The 19,788-nt window shown below is 37.8% G+C and overlaps 1 protein-coding gene across 1 annotated transcript in view; it reads left to right on the forward strand.

Annotated features, from left to right (window-relative positions):
* Nucleotides 1-1,424: 1,424 nt before the first annotated feature.
* The window catches only part of LOC124404813 (unconventional myosin-XVIIIa), a 78,976-nt gene continuing 60,612 nt past the window's right edge, over nucleotides 1,425-19,788 (forward strand). Inside the window, exons 1-3 of the mRNA XM_046879216.1 lie at nucleotides 1,425-2,068; nucleotides 2,566-3,537; nucleotides 17,630-17,764. Coding sequence (XP_046735172.1) covers nucleotides 1,934-2,068; nucleotides 2,566-3,537; nucleotides 17,630-17,764 — 1,242 coding nt within the window. The 5' untranslated portion in view covers nucleotides 1,425-1,933. The remainder of the gene's footprint in view (nucleotides 2,069-2,565; nucleotides 3,538-17,629; nucleotides 17,765-19,788) is intronic.

The raw sequence follows: 19,788 nt of genomic DNA on the forward strand, positions 1-19,788 counted from the left end.
TTAATTTAAAAATGTGTCCATTCATTCATCAAATCGGATATTATAAAATAGATGACACGAATTCCAACCGTCTGTCTTTTTATTGCGATTCTGCTCATTTCCATTTTAGTATAAAAGATAAAAAACTACCAAAATTTGCCGAAAAGTAGAAGAGAAAATTAGAAGTAACAAATAATATGTATAACTGAAGTTGTTTGGCCGGAATGCAGTTTGTTTACTTGTCGGCTTATTTGACCGTTTGACGACATATAATTTAAAAAAGACTCGAAATATTGAATACATACACCGAACAAAGGAATTTTATGAATAATCTGAATATTAGAAAAGTCATTTAGATTTTTTTGTTATCTTCAAATTTTTTAAATTGTATTAGTCTTGTATCACTTACACAAAAATCGGAGTGAGATGGATTGAAATAAAAAGGCAAGCGGTCACGATTAGAATAATTTATTTTTATAAAAAAATTAAAATTTCAAATGACACGATAAAATTGAATTAAAAAAAATTACGCAGACCGTGTTCTTTATTCCTAAGTTTCGACATCAGAACAGACACGTTCGATATCCCTAGGAATTTTGACGAGCCATGGTGTCGGATGAGCACCGCTTGCATTGCTTGTCGCGCGTCGCAGACCGTTTTTTGTTTTCTGTCGGCTCTTGAAATTCCTAGGGATATCGATCATGTCAGAATCTATCCATTTTTCTGTAGATAGATCGATTTTTTAGGTAGTATAGTAACGGTGAAAGTATAATGAAAAATTAGGTTGAATCATAAATCAAAAATATTTGTGTAACCAGGTCGTTTATAACAATTTAAAAACAATGGCGTTAATTAAGAGAAACAAAATACTGGAATATTTTAGGACAGAGTCGTTTAGATTAAGAATAGATAAACTCAAAAAAATTATGAGCTATTGTTCAAAAACTCTAATTAAGGCTTTCTCATTTGTTTACTTGCAAATAGTATCGTTGCGGTAGCACGCAAGGTATGTACATAGAATGTTAGAAAACTGAACTTTTAGAGTATTTGTAGATAAACATAACTGATCTATGATCTCTTTATTAAATATTATTAAATACTCCATGGTCTAAAAAAAAGGTTACCAAGCCGATCTTGATAGTTATAATCAAAAAAAAGTAAGTCCTATGCCTTCGATGAGAGTAAAAAGAATAATCATCTCACGGATCAGGCAAACGCGGGACGTCGGTAAGAAGTGCAATTTCGAAATACGTAGAATCGATGCCGCTTCAGTCGGTAAAGAAAAATTTCGTCGCACTGAAGTCGCCATGAAAGAACAGATTGGCAGCTCTCGCCATCTGTTTAGTTTGTCGCTGCATCGCCAGGTGGCGTCGAGGCTCAGTTTTCGCCGTCAGAGTGGGCTGCGACGTTTGTGAGGCATTTGACCCAACTGCCATGACAGTGTGTCGTCCAACACCAACAAGGTGGTGGGCTTTCGGTGCTGTCCATACGCGTCTCGATTGAATCCGTTTCATTAGGTAATCGTTGTTTCTAGTTAGTGAAATTGATGTGCGGTGGAATCAGTGCGTCTCGTGGTTTAATTAACATGCAAGTAGAATCGGAGCGGGAATCACGGTGAGACGATGTGTGGTTATTTGGTGAACCTTAGAGCGGCTGCAGTGTTGTGACGTCTCGTGGTACGTGTTGGCTGTCAATATCGTCGGCCAAGCGTGAATATCACGTCGAGGCCCCAAGAGGCTGGATCTCCGGGGTTTTAACAGTTGTTTTATTAGAGGCGGTGTATTCAGAGTTTTCGTTTTTAAATAGTAGCTTCGTTTCAAGGTAGTGTGTATTTCGTTTCTCTCAGTCGCCGGCGACTCAGGGATGAGTACTGAATTATTGATTCGCGTTGAAAGAAGAAGAAGAAGAAGCTTTAAGTAAATAATAACACGGTTTTTAACCGGAGAACGTGATCATGTTTAACTTTATGAAAAAGGTTGCGGAAAAAGATGACAAGGAGAAACGCAAGCGAGAAAAGAAGGAACGGAAGGAAATCAAGAAACGCGATCGTGGCAGCATGTCTGCCGAAGAACTTCTCCGTCTCGATGAGGTTCGTAGACGTTTCTATTGTTCCTATTCACCAAACCCCATATTCCTCACCCTTGTTCAAGGATCTTCTCGCACTTTCGTTTCGTCATCAATTTTTATTCCCACGCAACAATTAATTTCCATAGCGTTCAAATAAGATTCTCTAATCCCAACGAAACACCTCCGTTTACAAACTGCATTTTACGCGCTTATACTGCGGGAGATTCTTGTTTACATTTATTCATTTCACTTCATCCTTTCCGAGGCGGTATTCAGGTATCTGCAATGTGAGTGACGGGTAAGTTAAACCCGGACGATTCGCAATCACTTTCCATTTCGCACAACTGGCGTAGTCAATTATTATTGAGTGAATGAAAAGAGCTTCGTTCAGTCGACGAAACCGTTCGTTGAAAGTTACTACTCAATGCAGTTTATTCAATTATCGACTCTCTATCTATCTAACTAACTTCGGGTGTTTACAAATTTGGATGGTTTCAAAGATCTTGTTATTTGTTTCAGGTTCGAAGGTCGTTGAAAATCCGCGGCCGACGTAAGGAAAAGGAGAAACTTCCGAGCGGAATAACGGCTGATTATAGCGCGTCATTTTTTGCACCCTTGGATCGAGATTTGTTGGACAGTATTCATCACCCGACTGGTTCGAGCTGGTCTCGAGGTACAGGTGACGGTTTGACGCAGAGTGATTCCTCCGAGGCTTCGTTAACATCTATAACAGCCGGTGGCAAGACGCTGCCGCCTCTCCCGCCTAAGCCTCCAAAAAGAGGGATTTTAAAAGGTCCGAGACTCAGTATAACCAGCATAACATCGGAAGTGAGCGTGGTTCAGAACGGGAATGAAAATCACCAAGATTCGAACGTCCTTGTGAGAAATACGCTACAAAACGAGGTAATCGCATATCAAAATGTTCCAAACCTGAACAACTCGGCTGTTGGGAAGGAGGAGAGCTTCAGCGAAGAGGAAACTTACAGGAGAAGTCCTCAACATCGGGACAACAAACTGCTTCAAGTTGTGACGAGCGCTAGCCCTTCTGCAGATTCCCTAACAGACACTACAAATTCGAGTTTTGCGACTCCGCCGTTTAGCTTGTCTCCGGTAGGCGAGTCCCAGGGTTTCTCCAGGTGGCGATCGTCGGGTTCGTTCGAGGAACAAGGCGTCGAACTCACCCTACCCGAAATAGTTCCCCTTAAACTACCAGATCCGAGAGAACTTACTATTCAGCGACAACCACCGCCCAGGAATGATTTTGGATTTTCTCTACGACGTGCTATGATTGTGGAACGTGGTGCTAACGGTGTTACACAAATGAGGCCCGTCATCTTTGCGGAGCCTGGTGCTATTGTGCAAAACAACAACGAAACTGGATTACTACCGGGCGATAGATTAATCGAAGTGAACGGTATTAATGTTAACGACAAATCCAGAGAGGAAATCATTGATCTTATCAAAGGATCTACCAACAGCGTCACCGTCAAGGTAAGATCATCTTTTGTGCATATTCAGTTCACCAGAAACGTTGGTGGTTGAATTAAGAGAGTTTGAATCTCGTCTTTCATGGCTGCTTCCATATAATTTATGCCAAGAAAGATGTTGATCTTTTTTATCGACTTCGTTAATTACGCTTAAAGTTTTTTCTTTCCATTATGATTAAATCACTTGGTTACTTACTTTGTACCAAACGTAACTGTCAGGCTCGAAACTTCTCAAATATGAAAGAGCAGAGTCGATATGTGCGGATTCGTGTCAGCCGTGAATGCCTACATTTCCGAGCCTAACATGTGTCGACATGGTGGGATTACCGGTCACGAGTCGAGTGCCAACAGTAACGTTGCAAACCGTTAGCCTTCTACCGACTAACAATACCAATCGTCGTATTCATCGAGTAGGAAATAGTTGCGTTGAAAGTTTTTCTTACTAAATGTACTAAAAAGTTTCGCGAGAAAAACAAAATCCAACGGATTTTTGTGAACGCTGTAAAACGTTATAAAAACGAATTAATCGATTAACCGGTAAATTTAAAAACAGTTTTAACGTCATTCTTTACGCCTCACATCTTCCGATGTAATATAACAATGAAAATTACTCCAGTGTGTATTCCTGGTTAAACGTAGTTCGTAAAAAGTCATTTGCAAATTGTAAAATTCTTTCAGTTATCGTTGTTACTTCGACTTCAACCTTGTCATCATTTCATACTAAATGTATGAATAATTTGGTCAGCGCTATCAACCCGATGACGTATTATCGTCAATAGAGTAGAAAAATATTTCTAGGAAATTTGGATCGATGAAATTTTATCAAAAGCTTGACTTATCGCTTATTTTCAGTTCTGATAATAATAGAATATGAATCAGTGGAATACTCAAGCTCAATTACACCGTCTATAGTGTTTCTTGATAGCTTGATGAGTCTTATTCACCATCTTCAACTCCTTTAAATTAAAGATTTCGGTCAAACTTGATCGATCGAAATTTTCCTTACCTTTAGAATTTTCTTCGAAACGTTATTCCGAATTGAGGTCTGCTTCCCTGGGCCTTAAGTCTCGATTTACCTGCGGTTGGGCTGCTATGACGGGACGAACGAACTGCGACCCTCTAAGCTACCTGAGATTTCAAGGGACCAATAGGGGTTCAGTTTTTGTCCATAATATAATATGCAGGTGGTTGGCCATTTGCGGCGTTGGCAATTTTCATTCCAGTTCACTTCATCTCCGTCCTGCAGGCTGTAGAATTTGATCTTTTCTCTTTTTCTGTGTTTTATTGAATTCAGTTTCTCCTTCCGCCGTGTTTACTACCTTGAGACCATTATTAGCACTCATCTCGTTTACTTTACTGAGTCGTCGCGACGTGGATTGACACCCTCGGTTTACGGTTCGGAGGAAAGAAGACTTTGTAGTAGCACTTGAACATATTGACATTGAAATATGTCCACAAACTACGTCAAAAACCAATATCATACGTATGCTAAGCTGCTCTGCATGGTGTCCGAATAGCTAATTCCGTTATTCATGCCTTTGCACGATTTGCGAAAGGTAAAGGCTATTTGGACGGTTTTCTTTTTTCACTCCATATTCAGGAATTTCTTACGTTCGAAAGTACCGTCGTCGCTTTTCTAAAATAGAATAAATAAAGTTATTGCAATACCATACGGTATCGTAACTACACCAATTATTGTCACTCAAACATTTTATCATACGAACTACGCAATTAGATTATCTTCGACGTGTAATAAAATGCTATTCGTTCTACTATATATATAATAGATTATGTGAAACCGCCCAAGGTCACAATCGTCATAAATACTCTCAAGAAACTATGAAAAATTTTCTTCAATGTATCGAGATATGTGAATTGTCAGTAAGTACGGTACAACGAGTGTGGAGTGTTTCATAGATCCGTATAAATTCTATTTTCAAACTGAGATAATTCACTCGTGGTTTTACAGTCCATGCATGACACCCACCCAGTGACACACGGTTGTGTTAAACCTGATACCAACGTATCTGAAAGAACAAACTCGCGTCTGCTGTTGCTGTATATAAATTTATATTTTATGACGAGTGCAGTTTGCTTCGGATGGTACATACATGTAAATAAATATACGTTGTGACTATACCTGAATTGTATCAACAGAGCAGAGCTCGTCTAAACGAGAAAACGTAAGGCAGGCAGTGATAGAATCCGATTAGCAGTGCGCAGTGCGATAGGCTTATCTCGTTTGAATTTCTTGTCCAAACCACAATCCTCGTTATCTAACCACTATCTCTTACTTCTCTTATCATCGCGGAAAGGTTTTCCGTCCGGGTTTGCAACTCCGATGGAAGATTTTATCGCAGTATACTTTCTGAGATATTCAGTTGGATTAATCCGATCCGGGTATCCTGGGTCGCTGGAGACTCGACCTATTTTTTTTTTTTTCCCTTCATTTCTCGGAATTCAAGTAAGGGAGAAACGCCCATTCCCATTAAAAAACAAAACTTTAGTAGGCTAGGACCCTCTTTTAAATTTAAAACATTTAAGCGTAATTATATATTGATTATTTCTTGAAATTTCAAATTTCCAACTTTTGAAAAATATGCTACTTGACACTATAAATTTGAGGATTTCTTTTATTTTAATCGATTCCGTGATTTTTCCTGTAAGAATAAAATTCTTAAACTTTATTATGCAATTTAGATTTTTCAAATATCTCTATTTGATCAAAAGTTATGAATTTTTTAGTCAATGCCTGCATCGTGATTATGACAAAAAATAAAATAAATGTTTAAATTTCTTTTGCATCGTGTGGATCTTCATAGTATGTTCAGGAATTTTATCAGACTTCTTCATTGCAAATTACGTGTTTTAACATCCCTCGGGTCTCCATCGACCCACGATACCCTGAACAGGGACCGAAAAAAGCGATACCCCAATGGGGTTAAATAGAAAAATTTTAACCAATTTTTTCATTCAGATTACTTTATACTTATTTCACTTCTCAAAGACATTTCTTATGAATTCAGGTAGTTCTCGGATAGTTCAGAGTGTGTTCTTGGACTGAAAATACGTGTTGGTGAATTCTGACATCGCATGTAATCTCAATGGAAGATTAAAATGTTTCCGGAGAATATGGCCGGGGTGAAATATATGTATATACGTTCACGACATCCATTGTCGGCAAGCATTCCTAAAGCTTTTGTTCCACCCGGTACTGTCTGCCGTTTTGTACTATGCAAACAGGCGTTACTCCAAATATCAGAATGAAAGAAACTGTATTTCTTTGGGTTTATATTCAAGCTTGCTCCAGCCAGCGAAAGCTTGAAAGTCTTTTGGTTACTTTGCAATCAGTCACGATGATGCCGAAAATTTTCGTCAATGCTATTACTTTTCGCTAAATAACTATAACAATGGAGTGATTCAGCCAGAGTCAGGCACTCGCTCCCATCGATCTCTGTACTCTTGGCAGTCCTAATTTTCTCTTCCAGCCGGCCACGCCCACACCATGGACACTTCCTAATATCAACCGACTTGGTATAGCTGAAGAAATCAATGCGCATGGTGTCTTAGTTTTACGATTTGTCTTCCAAGCAGACCTTCAATGTTCAATTTCAGTTTCTGACTTTTCACTGAATGAAAATTCAAATTTGGGTTTCGATTAAAATTATGCATGCCGGTGAAGTATCTTGTAATCTTTTGAAATCTCCTGAAATCCCTGAAATCTTTTAAAATCTTGTGAAATCTTTGTAATCTTGAAATCAGGTGCCCCAGATGTAATAAACTATATCCGAAGTGAACTTAAACCCTTATAAAAGAATGGAAATAGGAATGGATATCACAATGTCTCAACCTAAGTCAGCCAGATGGCGTTATTGGCGAGGCAGAATCCATTCGCCAGATGGCTTTCGTCTTTTGCGATTGAATTGCACTCTTTCGAGTACGTACCTCGCGATAGGAATCGGGTGCTGATTAATAACATTCAAGTTCAACATCACATTTTGACGATTAATACTGTACTACATCTGCATTCATATTGCGTATCAAGAATTTCATCTACTTTACTTTTCGAAACGCACTTCTTAGATATTGCTTCTCCGTAGATCGCTCTTAGTTCAAATATATAAAGAAATCCATTGAAACTGAACCCCTGGATCATAAATATATTCAAAACAATAAAATTATCGAATCGGGTTGATCTGCAATCCAGTTTCTTGTGAAATCCGGATTGGTAGACACCATCGAATCACTTTTAATACTTTTCCATCTTTTTTCGTTTACCGGAATATGACAACGGAGTACTTCTAGTACGACACTATTTCAAAATGAATGTCGAGTGGCCCTCGGCTAGCTGCCCCTAAATTATCTCAGCACGCGCGTGCATCCAATAGTGTGGTTATAATGCGGCTGACGCACTTGTGGCAAAAAGAGAGTTAAGGGGGCAGCGTATCGTCGTGTGGATGGCGCCAGGCGTGAAGTGGAGAATCCTGCACAAAGTACACTTCTTGGCACAGGGTGATGCAAATAGTCAAGATTAACGGATTAGCAGATGTGCGAGGAATTAGGCTGCTCGAGTGTGTCGGGCTGGAAGCGATGTGTCACAGCGTTTGATCGGATTCCTGTATGACAATGAAGCTGAAACTATAGTAGCCTGAGTTAGCCAGTAAAACGTGGGAAACTTTTTGCGGTAATAGAAAAATTCGGTTAAGTCGTATTCTCGTAATTAAATTAACGTATTATTCCAATAAAGATTAAAACGTTTGGCTGCCAATTCTCGCTTCTAGCTTCAGCCTCGTTCAGACTCCAAACTTGCGATGTTTCTTAATTCCTAACGAACGAAATCCGAGAAGACACGCGATAAAAGAAGTCAAGAAATTCACAGTTAGAAATGAAATTGTAATCAACGGATTTTGGATGAACGCAAATGTTTTTGAAGCAATGAGAAATCAATTGAGATTAATAAAATTATGGGAAATCATCGCGTGTCATTTAAAATCACTTGCAACGATAGTGCTGAAGACATTGTGCTTTGGTACTCACGGAAGTCGTTGTAAGTCTTACCGAATGGTTTAAATTCTAATGAATTCTATCTTAACTTTAGTTGATTTCGAATTACCAAGTGATGTGCAAGAATATTTCTGCGTTCTAGATTATTTCCAGTGATTTTCAGAGATTTATTGTGATTACCTGCGATTTTATCCAATCCGTAAACCACTGAAAATCTTCTTGAACGGTTTGGAACCATTATAAATCAACAAAATTCACATCAGAAGGTGAAAATTAATGGAAATAATTGGAAATCAGTGTTAATGAATTAGAGCCACTTAATTGATTTCCAAGTGAATGGTCCATTGCCAATGAAAAAACTTGCTGTTTTCTAAGCTCTGTTGCGCTCATTCTTTATGCCTCATAACGATCAACTGCATTTCACGCTCGACATACCAGTCATTTAAAACAACTTCAATTCACTTCGTCAACTGGGATTCTTGCAACGGTATTTAAGCGCTGTTGCAAACAATCTCAAAGGCCGCTATAAGTTCAATAGCCAATTGATTGAGCACGTTAAAAACGGAGCTCTGAAAAAATTACTCTCTCCTCTTTCCTCTCTCTCTCATTCCTGCTTTTGCATTTCTTTTAATTACGATAAACGACTTGCATTATCTGTCGCTTTTATTTCAGTATCATGTTGTTGCTGGGATATTGGCGCCAGAAAGAGATATCGAAAGAAAATGCAATGCATGCTTGATAATATTCGCTTATACTCGAGCATTGTCCAGTTCAGATTATTAAAGTGAAAAAAATTGAGTTCAGAATAGATCTTTGATGGTTTTACCATTCATGCACGGATGTGGCTATTCCTTCCTAAACTTTCATTCAAAGCGCGTTGCCTTTCCACTATTACCGGAAGGTGAATAGAAATAAATTTTATTTTTTACGCAGAGCTCCAGCTTACACTTATACTATATATATATATACTGCAGACGTAGTCGGGACAGGCGTGAAAAAACTCCTTTGAAATGAACTTTAAAAGAAAGATGCACTTTGATACGATCTTTAGTATTTCTCAGTGCCGTGTGGGTATATATATTTATTCAAGACATTTGACAGAGAGAATAAAGAACGCCGCGGTGATGAAAATGTACAGCTTCTTTCAAATCATTTCAAACTTCCACCTCCTCTTGTCACGTGCAACAGGTCAAAGGGCACAGTGAAACGGTAAAAACGAATTGCGGGTATTGTAATATATCGCGTTACTGATGCCAAAAATGCCAAAAAAAAATTATTTTTTTTCACTCCAATCAACTCAAAAGTGTGTATAATGTATAAATCTATGGAAAAGATGGAAACACTTTTTTATTAGTGAGATACGCCCTATTGGCTTGAGGGAGGGATAAAATTCTTAAAGCCAAAGAGGCGTATCGTCTTTTTCAACTTAGGTCAAAACACGAAAAAAATCACCAGACTGGTCAAAATAATGACTCGACAAGTCAATCTATTTGAAAAAATATTTATTCAAATGAAAAGAAAAATTTCGTTTATTCGAATAAATATTTTTTCAAATAGATTGAGCTTTCGAGTGATTGTTTTGACCACTCTTGTGATTTTTTCGTGTTTTGACCTAAGTTGAAAAAAAATAACGATACCTACGCCCTTCTGTCTCTTGAGATTTTTTTTTTTCTTAAAGCCAGAAGAGCGTATCTGAGGAAAAAAATTGAATCATTATTTTGACAACTCGTGTGATTGTTTTCGTGACTTGACTTAATATTGATGATAAGTTGAAAAACAAAGATACGTCCTTTTGGTTTTAAGAATTGTTTTTCTATAGATTTATACATTATGTACACATTTTTAAGTTAATTTAAGAAAAAGAAATTTTTTTTTGATACACCCTTTTGGCGTATTAGTAACGCGATATAATGAAATGTTTGTCCGGACGAGACTAACAATATGCTGGCCTATGCATGCCGTTAGTTAGCCATCCAGGAGGAAATGCACTCGCGTACACTAAGTCCGAGTGAAATAAATTGTAGGCGTTGATTATAGCGGACACGAGCACTCTGCACTCGCATAAGCGTGAGCAAGCAACGGTAAGCCGCGACGCGACTCGCTTAACTTTATCGCTGTATTACAATTGTCATTCTCGTACATAGTTATTCGTCATGATCGTCATCATCATCATCATCATCATCATCATTGTAATCACGATTATCATGCGATCGTCCGCTTATCAATTCTCTCCACGAAATTATTGTATACATACTCGTATCTCTTAGTTTTTTCATTACACTGCATTGTAAGGCGTGAGGGACGTTACGACATGCACGTATGGCATAACTTGACGTGGCGTCCGTTTAACCAGCTTCCGGTTTCCTGCAAACGGTGTTTACAGTTAACACAACCTCATCCCTGTCCTCTAGCAAGCCATTATAAAGGCGTGGATAGTGTGGATACGCATACCTATAACGTGGATTATATATCCTACAACTGCGACCGTTCACACACTTATGCCGAGATCAATTTCTACCTGCAGTTCGTTACTGAATCGTCAAACAGGCCAGAAACAATTTTTTTAATTAATTTGAAAATTTAGAACCAGATAGTGTTAAATTCAAACCAAATTATAGTCTGTAGAAATTCACACTGAAGTTATTTCTCTTACGATTTATTTGTAGTGCGTAATCATTATATTTATTTGTTGAAACGTTTTTTTTTTCTTTTTTTTTTTTTTTTTTTACCATCAAAGTCGAAAAATATAACTTGCAAAAATGAGTTTCATGAGACATGACGCGCATGTCGGTAATGTATGCGTGTAATGTCGGTAAAAAGTTACCGGCATGCGTGAAAGGTCGGTAACAAATGTCGCCAAAATGAGATTTCGGTGTTCTTCGTAATCAAAAACGAGATCAGCTGCTATTTCGTCATTTTACCATCAAATCTCATGGGACTGAGCTCAAAATGTGTGTTTCATCACCGACGAGTGGCATCATACCGTATAGTTCGATCCATTCAGTGCAACTGTGAAAATTTGGCCAATTTCTGTGGGTGGTAACTAATCTGTAAAATTTTTTTCAAAATTTTGAAAAAGTAAAAAGACGCTCCACTTTTTGCCAAAGTAAGGCATTAATTGCCCAAGTTTCACTCTGATCGCTTCAGCGGTATAGAAGTTTTGCATCCCCGCGTTTTCGAGGTGTACAACGCGTCTTTATAACCACCTTAAAAGGCTATTGAAACGATACTCATTTCACTAGATTTTCCTGGTAACTATCTACAACATAATTTGTCTCGTCGTCAGTCTATCCAACACTCGTATCGCGTGCACGCTTCATTACCTGTCTGTTACGTCACCTGTGCAGCTACGTCTATGCCTATGCACAACAAAAGTGAACAGTACATTGGATTCGTCATGTGTGAGGGAACATTGTTGGCCCCATTATTCCGTAGGTGTGGCAAGTTTACAGATAGACGACGTTTCAAGGTCTACTAGAGACCCGGAACATCTTGTACCTTCCCTCCACCTTTATGTAGGTAGGTATGTACTATATATAGTATAGTGTGAAAAATAAAATGAAAAATAAACGAGGCAAGTCAGTGACTAAGCCGGTGCTTTTCTGCAATTCCAACAGTCGAGCTTCATCTTCAGATACTGCTATAGTTGGCGAGTGAGTTAGATCCTTTTTTGAAATAAACCTTTCAAAGACGAAGATCCTATGTACAACGTATAATCTCTTCACAATAACTCACGTGTATAATCTGTTGAACGTATATTTAAGGTAGAAAATTATTTCAGGATCTTCAATAAATTTTCAAAGAGTAAATTGATCACAAAATAATAAGAGACCTTTTTTGAAGAGTGTTTAATTTTCTACAAAAATGTGTCTGAAAATTTTCCGTACTACGACGCATCGTTAGCTATAGTTGTAAAAATCTGAAATAGCAAAAACTATTTTCTTCTATGTTATTCTTATGGAAAATAGAAAAGTGCGATGTGCAACCTCCTAATGTTAATATTAAGAGTTCAATTTTCAAAAGGTCTATTTTTATACTTGAATGGAACTTCTGAACCCGTTTGCAAGAATTTCTTTTTCTTTTTTTGTTTCAACACCCTGATATAGGTATATTGAATCCCTGAACGGTTAGAACACTTCGGTTATTTATACGAATCATTTTTGACCCGTCCAAGTTTATATACACGTTCGTGAGTCAGCTGAGCTATACTCGGGACTGCAGACACGCATGAGTTTGTGCACGCACATGCGTGTACAAGATACATATATAAATATATATGTATATATACGATTTACACGTGCGCAGTGATACGTCTGTTTACGTATATATAGCATATAGCGATTCGTGGCAATGAACCATGGGGTGCTGGCTGGCTTTATGAGGACAAAAGTAGCTCTCGATACAGAGTCATTCGCCAAATTCTATTCTGCTTAAAATTCACAAGGTCCAACAGTGTGATCTCAAAGCCACAGTTTGTGTTATTCCAAGGTATCTTGAATTCTATGGAGTGATATCGTTTTCTTGTCAATATATATATATATATATATAACTCTTCGTCGGGCAGACTTTGTGATTGTAAGAATCTCCGTCAGGCGAAGTTTATCAGAGTCAAAGTTTTTTTTTAAGTTAAAGAGAAAACGGAGCACATAAATACGCACAATTAATTATTGTTATGTTCTATCTCGTGATATCCCGATGCGTTTATTAATTCTTTAAACAATAACTCAGTACCCGTCGCAATGGGTTATTCCATGCATGTCACATGACATTCTACCAACCAACCAGATCACCTTTTGACATCTCGCGTCATGAAACTATAACTATTATACACAGCAGAATCACTCGCGATGAATATCACACGCGAAATCATTAATCTATTTTTGTTATATACTTCAGGGTTCGGTTGTGTCAAGGTACATCATACGAATTAAGAATAATTGAGCAATACTAATTTTAACCCATAGGTCAATCTTCAGAATCAATATTAATCAATAATTTTTTCATACAGATTGACAATACGCGCTTTATTATGGAGAGACAACGGACTCTCGAAAATTTTTTGTCAGTACACTTGAAGTATGATATTAGAATGAATTATATTCTTTGTATTGAACTATGAAAGTATAATAAAATGGATATCGTTACACACAACGGGGTTTCAATATCGGTGGAATTATACAAAAATTTGCTACAAGTAACTTTATTCATTTATTTATTTATACGTATAATTGTACTCGTCAATGCTAAATTTTTTGCTTCCTGGAACGATAAATCTGTTGCATTGATTTACCACATTTAATTTGTCAAGTAAGCCTTTACTGTCAAAAATTTTCTCCGCACACAAGAGTTGAGTATTCCCTTAAATAATTGAGCAATAAATGCAGAATTGATAGCCACCACGAAAATGTGAGGAAAAAATCTAACGAACTATCCGAAGATCGATCCCGGAATTCAGTCGATCTTTTCCTAGCATTTTTATGCCAACTAGACCGCTCAACATATTTATATCCGGGGATTGCGTAAGAGATTTTTAAACAATATAAATTTTTCTCACGCACGTTTGGAGCAGGGGGGAGGAATAATGCTTTGGCGCTTGAGAATTGCTTGCAAATCGTTGCAATAAAACCATCCAAGGTTAATCAAGATTGCACGCATAGTTTCCAGTGCAAGTCGCGCATTGTCGTGCGGAATGTGAGCACTTGGCGTAAGTGTAATATCGGTTGATCGTAGATTTCTTCGTACAATATACATATATATATATATATATCTGCAGGCAGTTTTTTCACTCCTAATTTTTTTTTCTTTTAGTTTTTGCCTTTTTTTGCTCTTAGGTCCGATTTTACTGTTATTAGATCAGGGTGGCCACAAATTTTTGGGAAAAAAAATTCCATGACATTTTCCTGGGTTTAGTAACTTACCAAAGCCTAAATCGTTCCTATATTCGGTTAAAATTCAATTCGAATAAATGATAAATATAACATAAAAAAAAATCAGTTTGAGACAATTTATTTTATCGACGAAAAAAAGTAAACTTATTTATTACCTCGGAAAATCATTTCTAATTTCCATGATAGAAAAGTGAGAATTTCAGTTTTTTCCATAACCTAATTAAAAATCTCTTGACAATTCCAGGTTTTTTTTTTTGACCCTTTTATAAATTTCCTGGAAAGGCGATCCTGTAGTTTCATACAGTATTTAAAAAAAAAATCATTTTCCCTTTGGTTGTTTACAATTTTTTTATTGTATTCATTTGACTTATCCCATCGTCTGTAAATTCTTCATGAATTTTTTTGCAGGAATAATTACACTGATCTCCAATAGTTAGTGAAATTACCACGCTTCCGGGAAATAATTGTATTGAGCGAGAATCGATAAGGGATAACGATATTTATCCAATATTGATAAAACAGCGTTTCAGTGGCATGGTGTGTACAAAAAACATACAGTGCGTGGTTATAATTCACGACAAACTGGACAAAATCTATTTTTTCAACTTTCTTCATTATTAAATTCTTAATAAGCTTTATTTTCGTACTGTATCGTCAGTGCCACAGCTAACATTAATTAATTAAAAAATAATTATTTAGCTTGGAGTCAATAAGAAGACCGTAAAATTAGGCGAAGTTATTCGGTTTTCAAAAAAATTCACTTTCGGTACTCTTCGCGCTCGAATCTCGCGAACCCGTTGGTACCTCGCGATGTTGAGGGTTCCCAGCCGCATGGCGGCGCGCTGTGCGCAAACAGGGTCTAGAGGGCGCGCGCGCAGCTCCCGCTTCACGCGCGCGCGCGCGATTCACTCAGAATCGAGCGCTCGAGTAGGTAAGACGTACTGCTAAATCTCCCTATTCTGCCCGTGCGTGCGATTACCGCGTTCTTCCCGCGCTCGGTCGGTTGTCGAGTTCTTTCCATCTCACGTAGTTTTAAGGATCGCGTTTTTTAGGGTTGGTTGTGGGAACGGGGTCCACCTCTTGGTGACCCGAGGTGCCCGTTCCTAGGGAAAGCGTCAACGCGGCGAAACACTTGTCGCCCGAGCACAACAGTGTTGGATCCCCGAGACGTCGGGACCGCTGTTTGCACGTCCGTGAGCCATTTTGGATGCTCCCCGTTACCTCACTTCCACGTAACATTCGGAAGTGCGGCGCGTTGATGAGTTGTACATACTTGGCAGGGTAGATTAAGATTGTTGAATGATCATTCAATTTAGATTAATTCGTTTAATAAGAAACGCGCAAGCCAATTTATTACTCTGTAGCCTGTCGAACTGATTTTTGTTGAATAAATGCAGGACTTGCTTCGGCTTTTCCCTCTAAACCGTGAGGGTTTTTGTGCCGAAGCAAGCGCTCTCTTATCTCTCGCGAAATTGTGAACTTTATTTATTCACCCTCTCACTCACTCATCACATCCCGATTAGCTTTGGAATCGAACTCTAGAAAAATAACCAAACGAGTACGAATAGCAATTTTTTACTTGAAAAACCGAGAAGAGTCAAAGAATTTTACAACAAAAAATAAAAATAAAAAACAAACGCAACAAAGTTTGCAGCGGAATTCATATAACTTGCGATGGAATTTAGAAATTGCTTACTCTATTGTGAGTTTGGAGGTAGTCGACGTAAAATGACGGATACGCTGAGACTTTGTAATTGAAATCGCCCGGCAAGATAGGATGTAGGACTCGTATTACACATTCGTAGAATATGTACAGTAAGAACTCTAGAAAGTACTTCTACGGTGTTTATTTATTCTTAAAAAATAATAATAATTGTACAATTATATCGGTAAGATTTTCATTTGTATTCCATGCTTACCTTAAGTTTAAAAACAACTTTACCAGAAATATTGATCTTATAATGTACAGCCGCATCGTACGAAAAAAAAAAAACATCTTTCTCAAGACTTTGGCAAAAAAAGTGAAATTCTGTACACACACTGAAAAAAATTATATTAGTTGCAGGTATTAAAAAATAATAGTTAAACAGGTATTATTACAACAGTTCACAACGGTTTGAAAATTCTTACGATTAGCATTACTGGAAAGTCTAGTACAAATAACTATTTAGTACGATTACAATTGTAAATATTATATTTTCTGGTTATTGCAACTTTAAATCTGTATAGTGGCGTAAATATTTTCAATCAAATAACGGTTTATCATCAATTTATTGTTGCGTCAACGTTAACGCAACAATCACTAGAATACGAGTGATGACCATAATCAAAGATAATAGTAACACTAGTAGTTACTATATATAGAACTTTCTATTCATAACAAAGAAACTCATTTTAATATTTTATCCAAAATTCCATTTATCGTTTATGTTAAAAAATGGAAACAATTACGCATTGTTTCGTAACTATAATTAGATTTTTTCTCAGAGCAATTTCAGAAGCTTCGGCAATTTTTTGCGGCGGATATACAATATCAAAAATGAAACATTTTTGTGAAGTTAGCTTTCATTTATTCGTATATACTCAATTCGTCAGTTTTTGTGTTCTATCGTAGCTCTTCTCATCGTTTATCCTTCAACCCCTTTTGCCCAGTTCTGACAATCTTGATGAGCCGTGTATACCAGCACATTTAATTTCCGTCTTCCCTGTACAAGCATTCTCACTATCCTTCCACTTTCCTAAGAATTTTCTTCTTTTAACCATATACATTTGAGCTGAGATCCGTCCGCCACGTGATCTCGCGTAGGTGCGTCAGGAATTCCACGTTTCAATTATGATCAATTGTACTAATTGGTGTGCAAAGATTGCGAGCATACGAAACAGTCTGCCAGCCAGAACTCACACACATCTCATTAGACCCACCAAATAAACGTGAAATTCGTATCCTTCACTCGATCATTGTAATTCTACATCTGCTTCACCATCACGATATATTGTCACAAAATCCAATATGTCCGATCATGAGTCACGAGAAATAGTTCCTGATTTTCATACAAGGTTCTGAATCCTCTGAATCAACTACGTAAAATGAACCCTCTGTTTTCACTCACAGTAATAAATCGAATGAACGTCAGCACAAGTGATTCTACATCAATCAATTACTCAGAGCTGCCATGAAATTTATCATTTTCTATTATATTACAGGTGCAACCTGTCGCCGAATTATCCGAGCTGTCACGCCGAGGTGGTAGCGATGGAACTCACGTCGTACTCGCCCCAGCAAATATCCAGGGTGGAACGCTGCGGCGATCAGGAAGTTTACGGTTTCATCAAAATACGGTGAGTTTTTCATGGACAATTTTTCTCATCAATTCTCTGTTCAACATTTTGAGAAAATTTTCAAAATTTGAGATCAATTATGCTTTAGCGTCTAACCTCGATCGAAGATGTCGAATTTTTGAAATGATAACCTGGAAAATCTTAAGTATTTTCCTGAAATATTGATCTATCACGTTGAACCTGTGCCCTTAAAAACGGACCGATCAGTTCCACTTGCATAATCTTAATCGGGTTGGATCAGGTTATAGTGAGATACTCACAGGCACCAAGTCTGGCGACGTAGTAAAGAACGCCTCTTGAGAAGCATGTGACCTTTTGATAGGAACTCGAAAGTTCCTTCAACCACTGTCTGAGTTCGTTTCTAAGATATTAAAGGTACTGCGAGGTATCAGGGAAATAAAAGAGACAGGCATCGTGACGTTCGGAATAGAAACCCTTGAAGTGAATCCAGTGAACCTTAGAATGAGGATTGAGGACTAGCTTTACTTCGGTTCAATGACATCCCTCAAACTTGGCGATATAACAATTTCGACTAGTTGGTCTTAACGTTAATCTGATTGTTTTTCCCCAATATTTAGTACTTCTTATCCTTTAAACTATTGTAGCGGCACAAGATGTCTCGTCTTAGTTGGTTCGTTCAACTGTCACAGAAATCGTTAATGTCAGAATAACAATAGTCACCGATTTGTCGGAGAAAGTTAGAACGCTTGTTCTAACCTGTAATTTACTGTTTTGTCAGAGGCAAGAACGCTTAAGTACAACAGATATGTTTTGTAAATATTTGAATTTGAAAGTTCGAGTTGGGTTAACTCCGGATGGTTCGTTGGTTTGGTTTCGTATATATAGGCTTGCAGTAGATATACGAATCAAAGATTTGCAATCAGATTGTGGAGTTTCCTGCGTCTTATACATAGTCGGGGGAAACCATATCCGTACGTTGTGCGGAAGTCGTACCTGTGAACGTCATATATCGAGTGACTGACTGACACTGATCGTTGTTTAACATTCCTGAATGTATCCAAGCCTGAACAGTACCCAGATACAACACATTGCAGGTGCATGTGCTTGATTAGTTAGGATCAGTTACACGCTGCTGTATTTAAGAGTACATGCTTATGGTTCCTATAACCTCAAATTATACTGAACTGTGAATTTATCTCTCTCAGATGAATTTATATAGCGGTGGCAATTGCATGAGTCACGATTCGAGCCGTGCGTAACTCTAAAACGGCAAATACCGCAAACAGAATTATTTTTCCCTCACAAAACGACAGACTTTGAGTAACACGTATCGCAAACAAACAAGTCCAGTCTTTATTTACTTAGCTGCAAGCAAGCTGCATCTTGTAAAGAATCATATGTAATCTACATACGTGCATAGAGAATTGGTGAATTGGTAATATATGTTGGTATACCGTCGAAAGTACTCGTAGTACACAGCTAAACGAACGTCATGAGATTAAAATATTTGGACGGTGATAAATGTCAAAGAGAAATCATAACTCTCTGGCAATGAGTCATGGTTCGATTGTGCGTCTGTCGTGTAGAACTATCATGATTGCATCGTTGGATACTAAATTCAGGTAGTTACTATAGATCAGCTAATGCATATCTTCTTCACAGTTTAAACTTCTCATTTAACGTAGCAAAGTAATAGTGTAAGTATTTTACGTAATGACGCCGAGTATCGTTACGTCAGAAGAATGCCTTACGAGAATTCGTGCATAGTTGTGTCGAAGAGTTGTTGTAGAAAGTTGAATGGAGGATCAGCAGCACTCGAAATAACCAACGTGACATGCTTGCTCAGAACTTTTATCGGCTGCGTTCTCTACATCGGCCGGTAATTCAGTCATCGTGCTTCGTCGGTATTCGAAGATGTTAATGTCACCTTACCTACTGGTGGAAATACGAACCATCAGTCGGTAAGCGGTTACCATCAAATACACACCGCTTATAGTTTCGTTGTTTTTCTTTGTTTCTTCTTCGTAACAGGAAAACAGTCCTTGCGGCATCCCTATAAGTAG

The sequence above is a fragment of the Diprion similis genome, chromosome 3, assembly GCF_021155765.1.
Source record: "Diprion similis isolate iyDipSimi1 chromosome 3, iyDipSimi1.1, whole genome shotgun sequence".
In the NCBI taxonomy this organism is placed as follows: domain Eukaryota; kingdom Metazoa; phylum Arthropoda; class Insecta; order Hymenoptera; family Diprionidae; genus Diprion; species Diprion similis.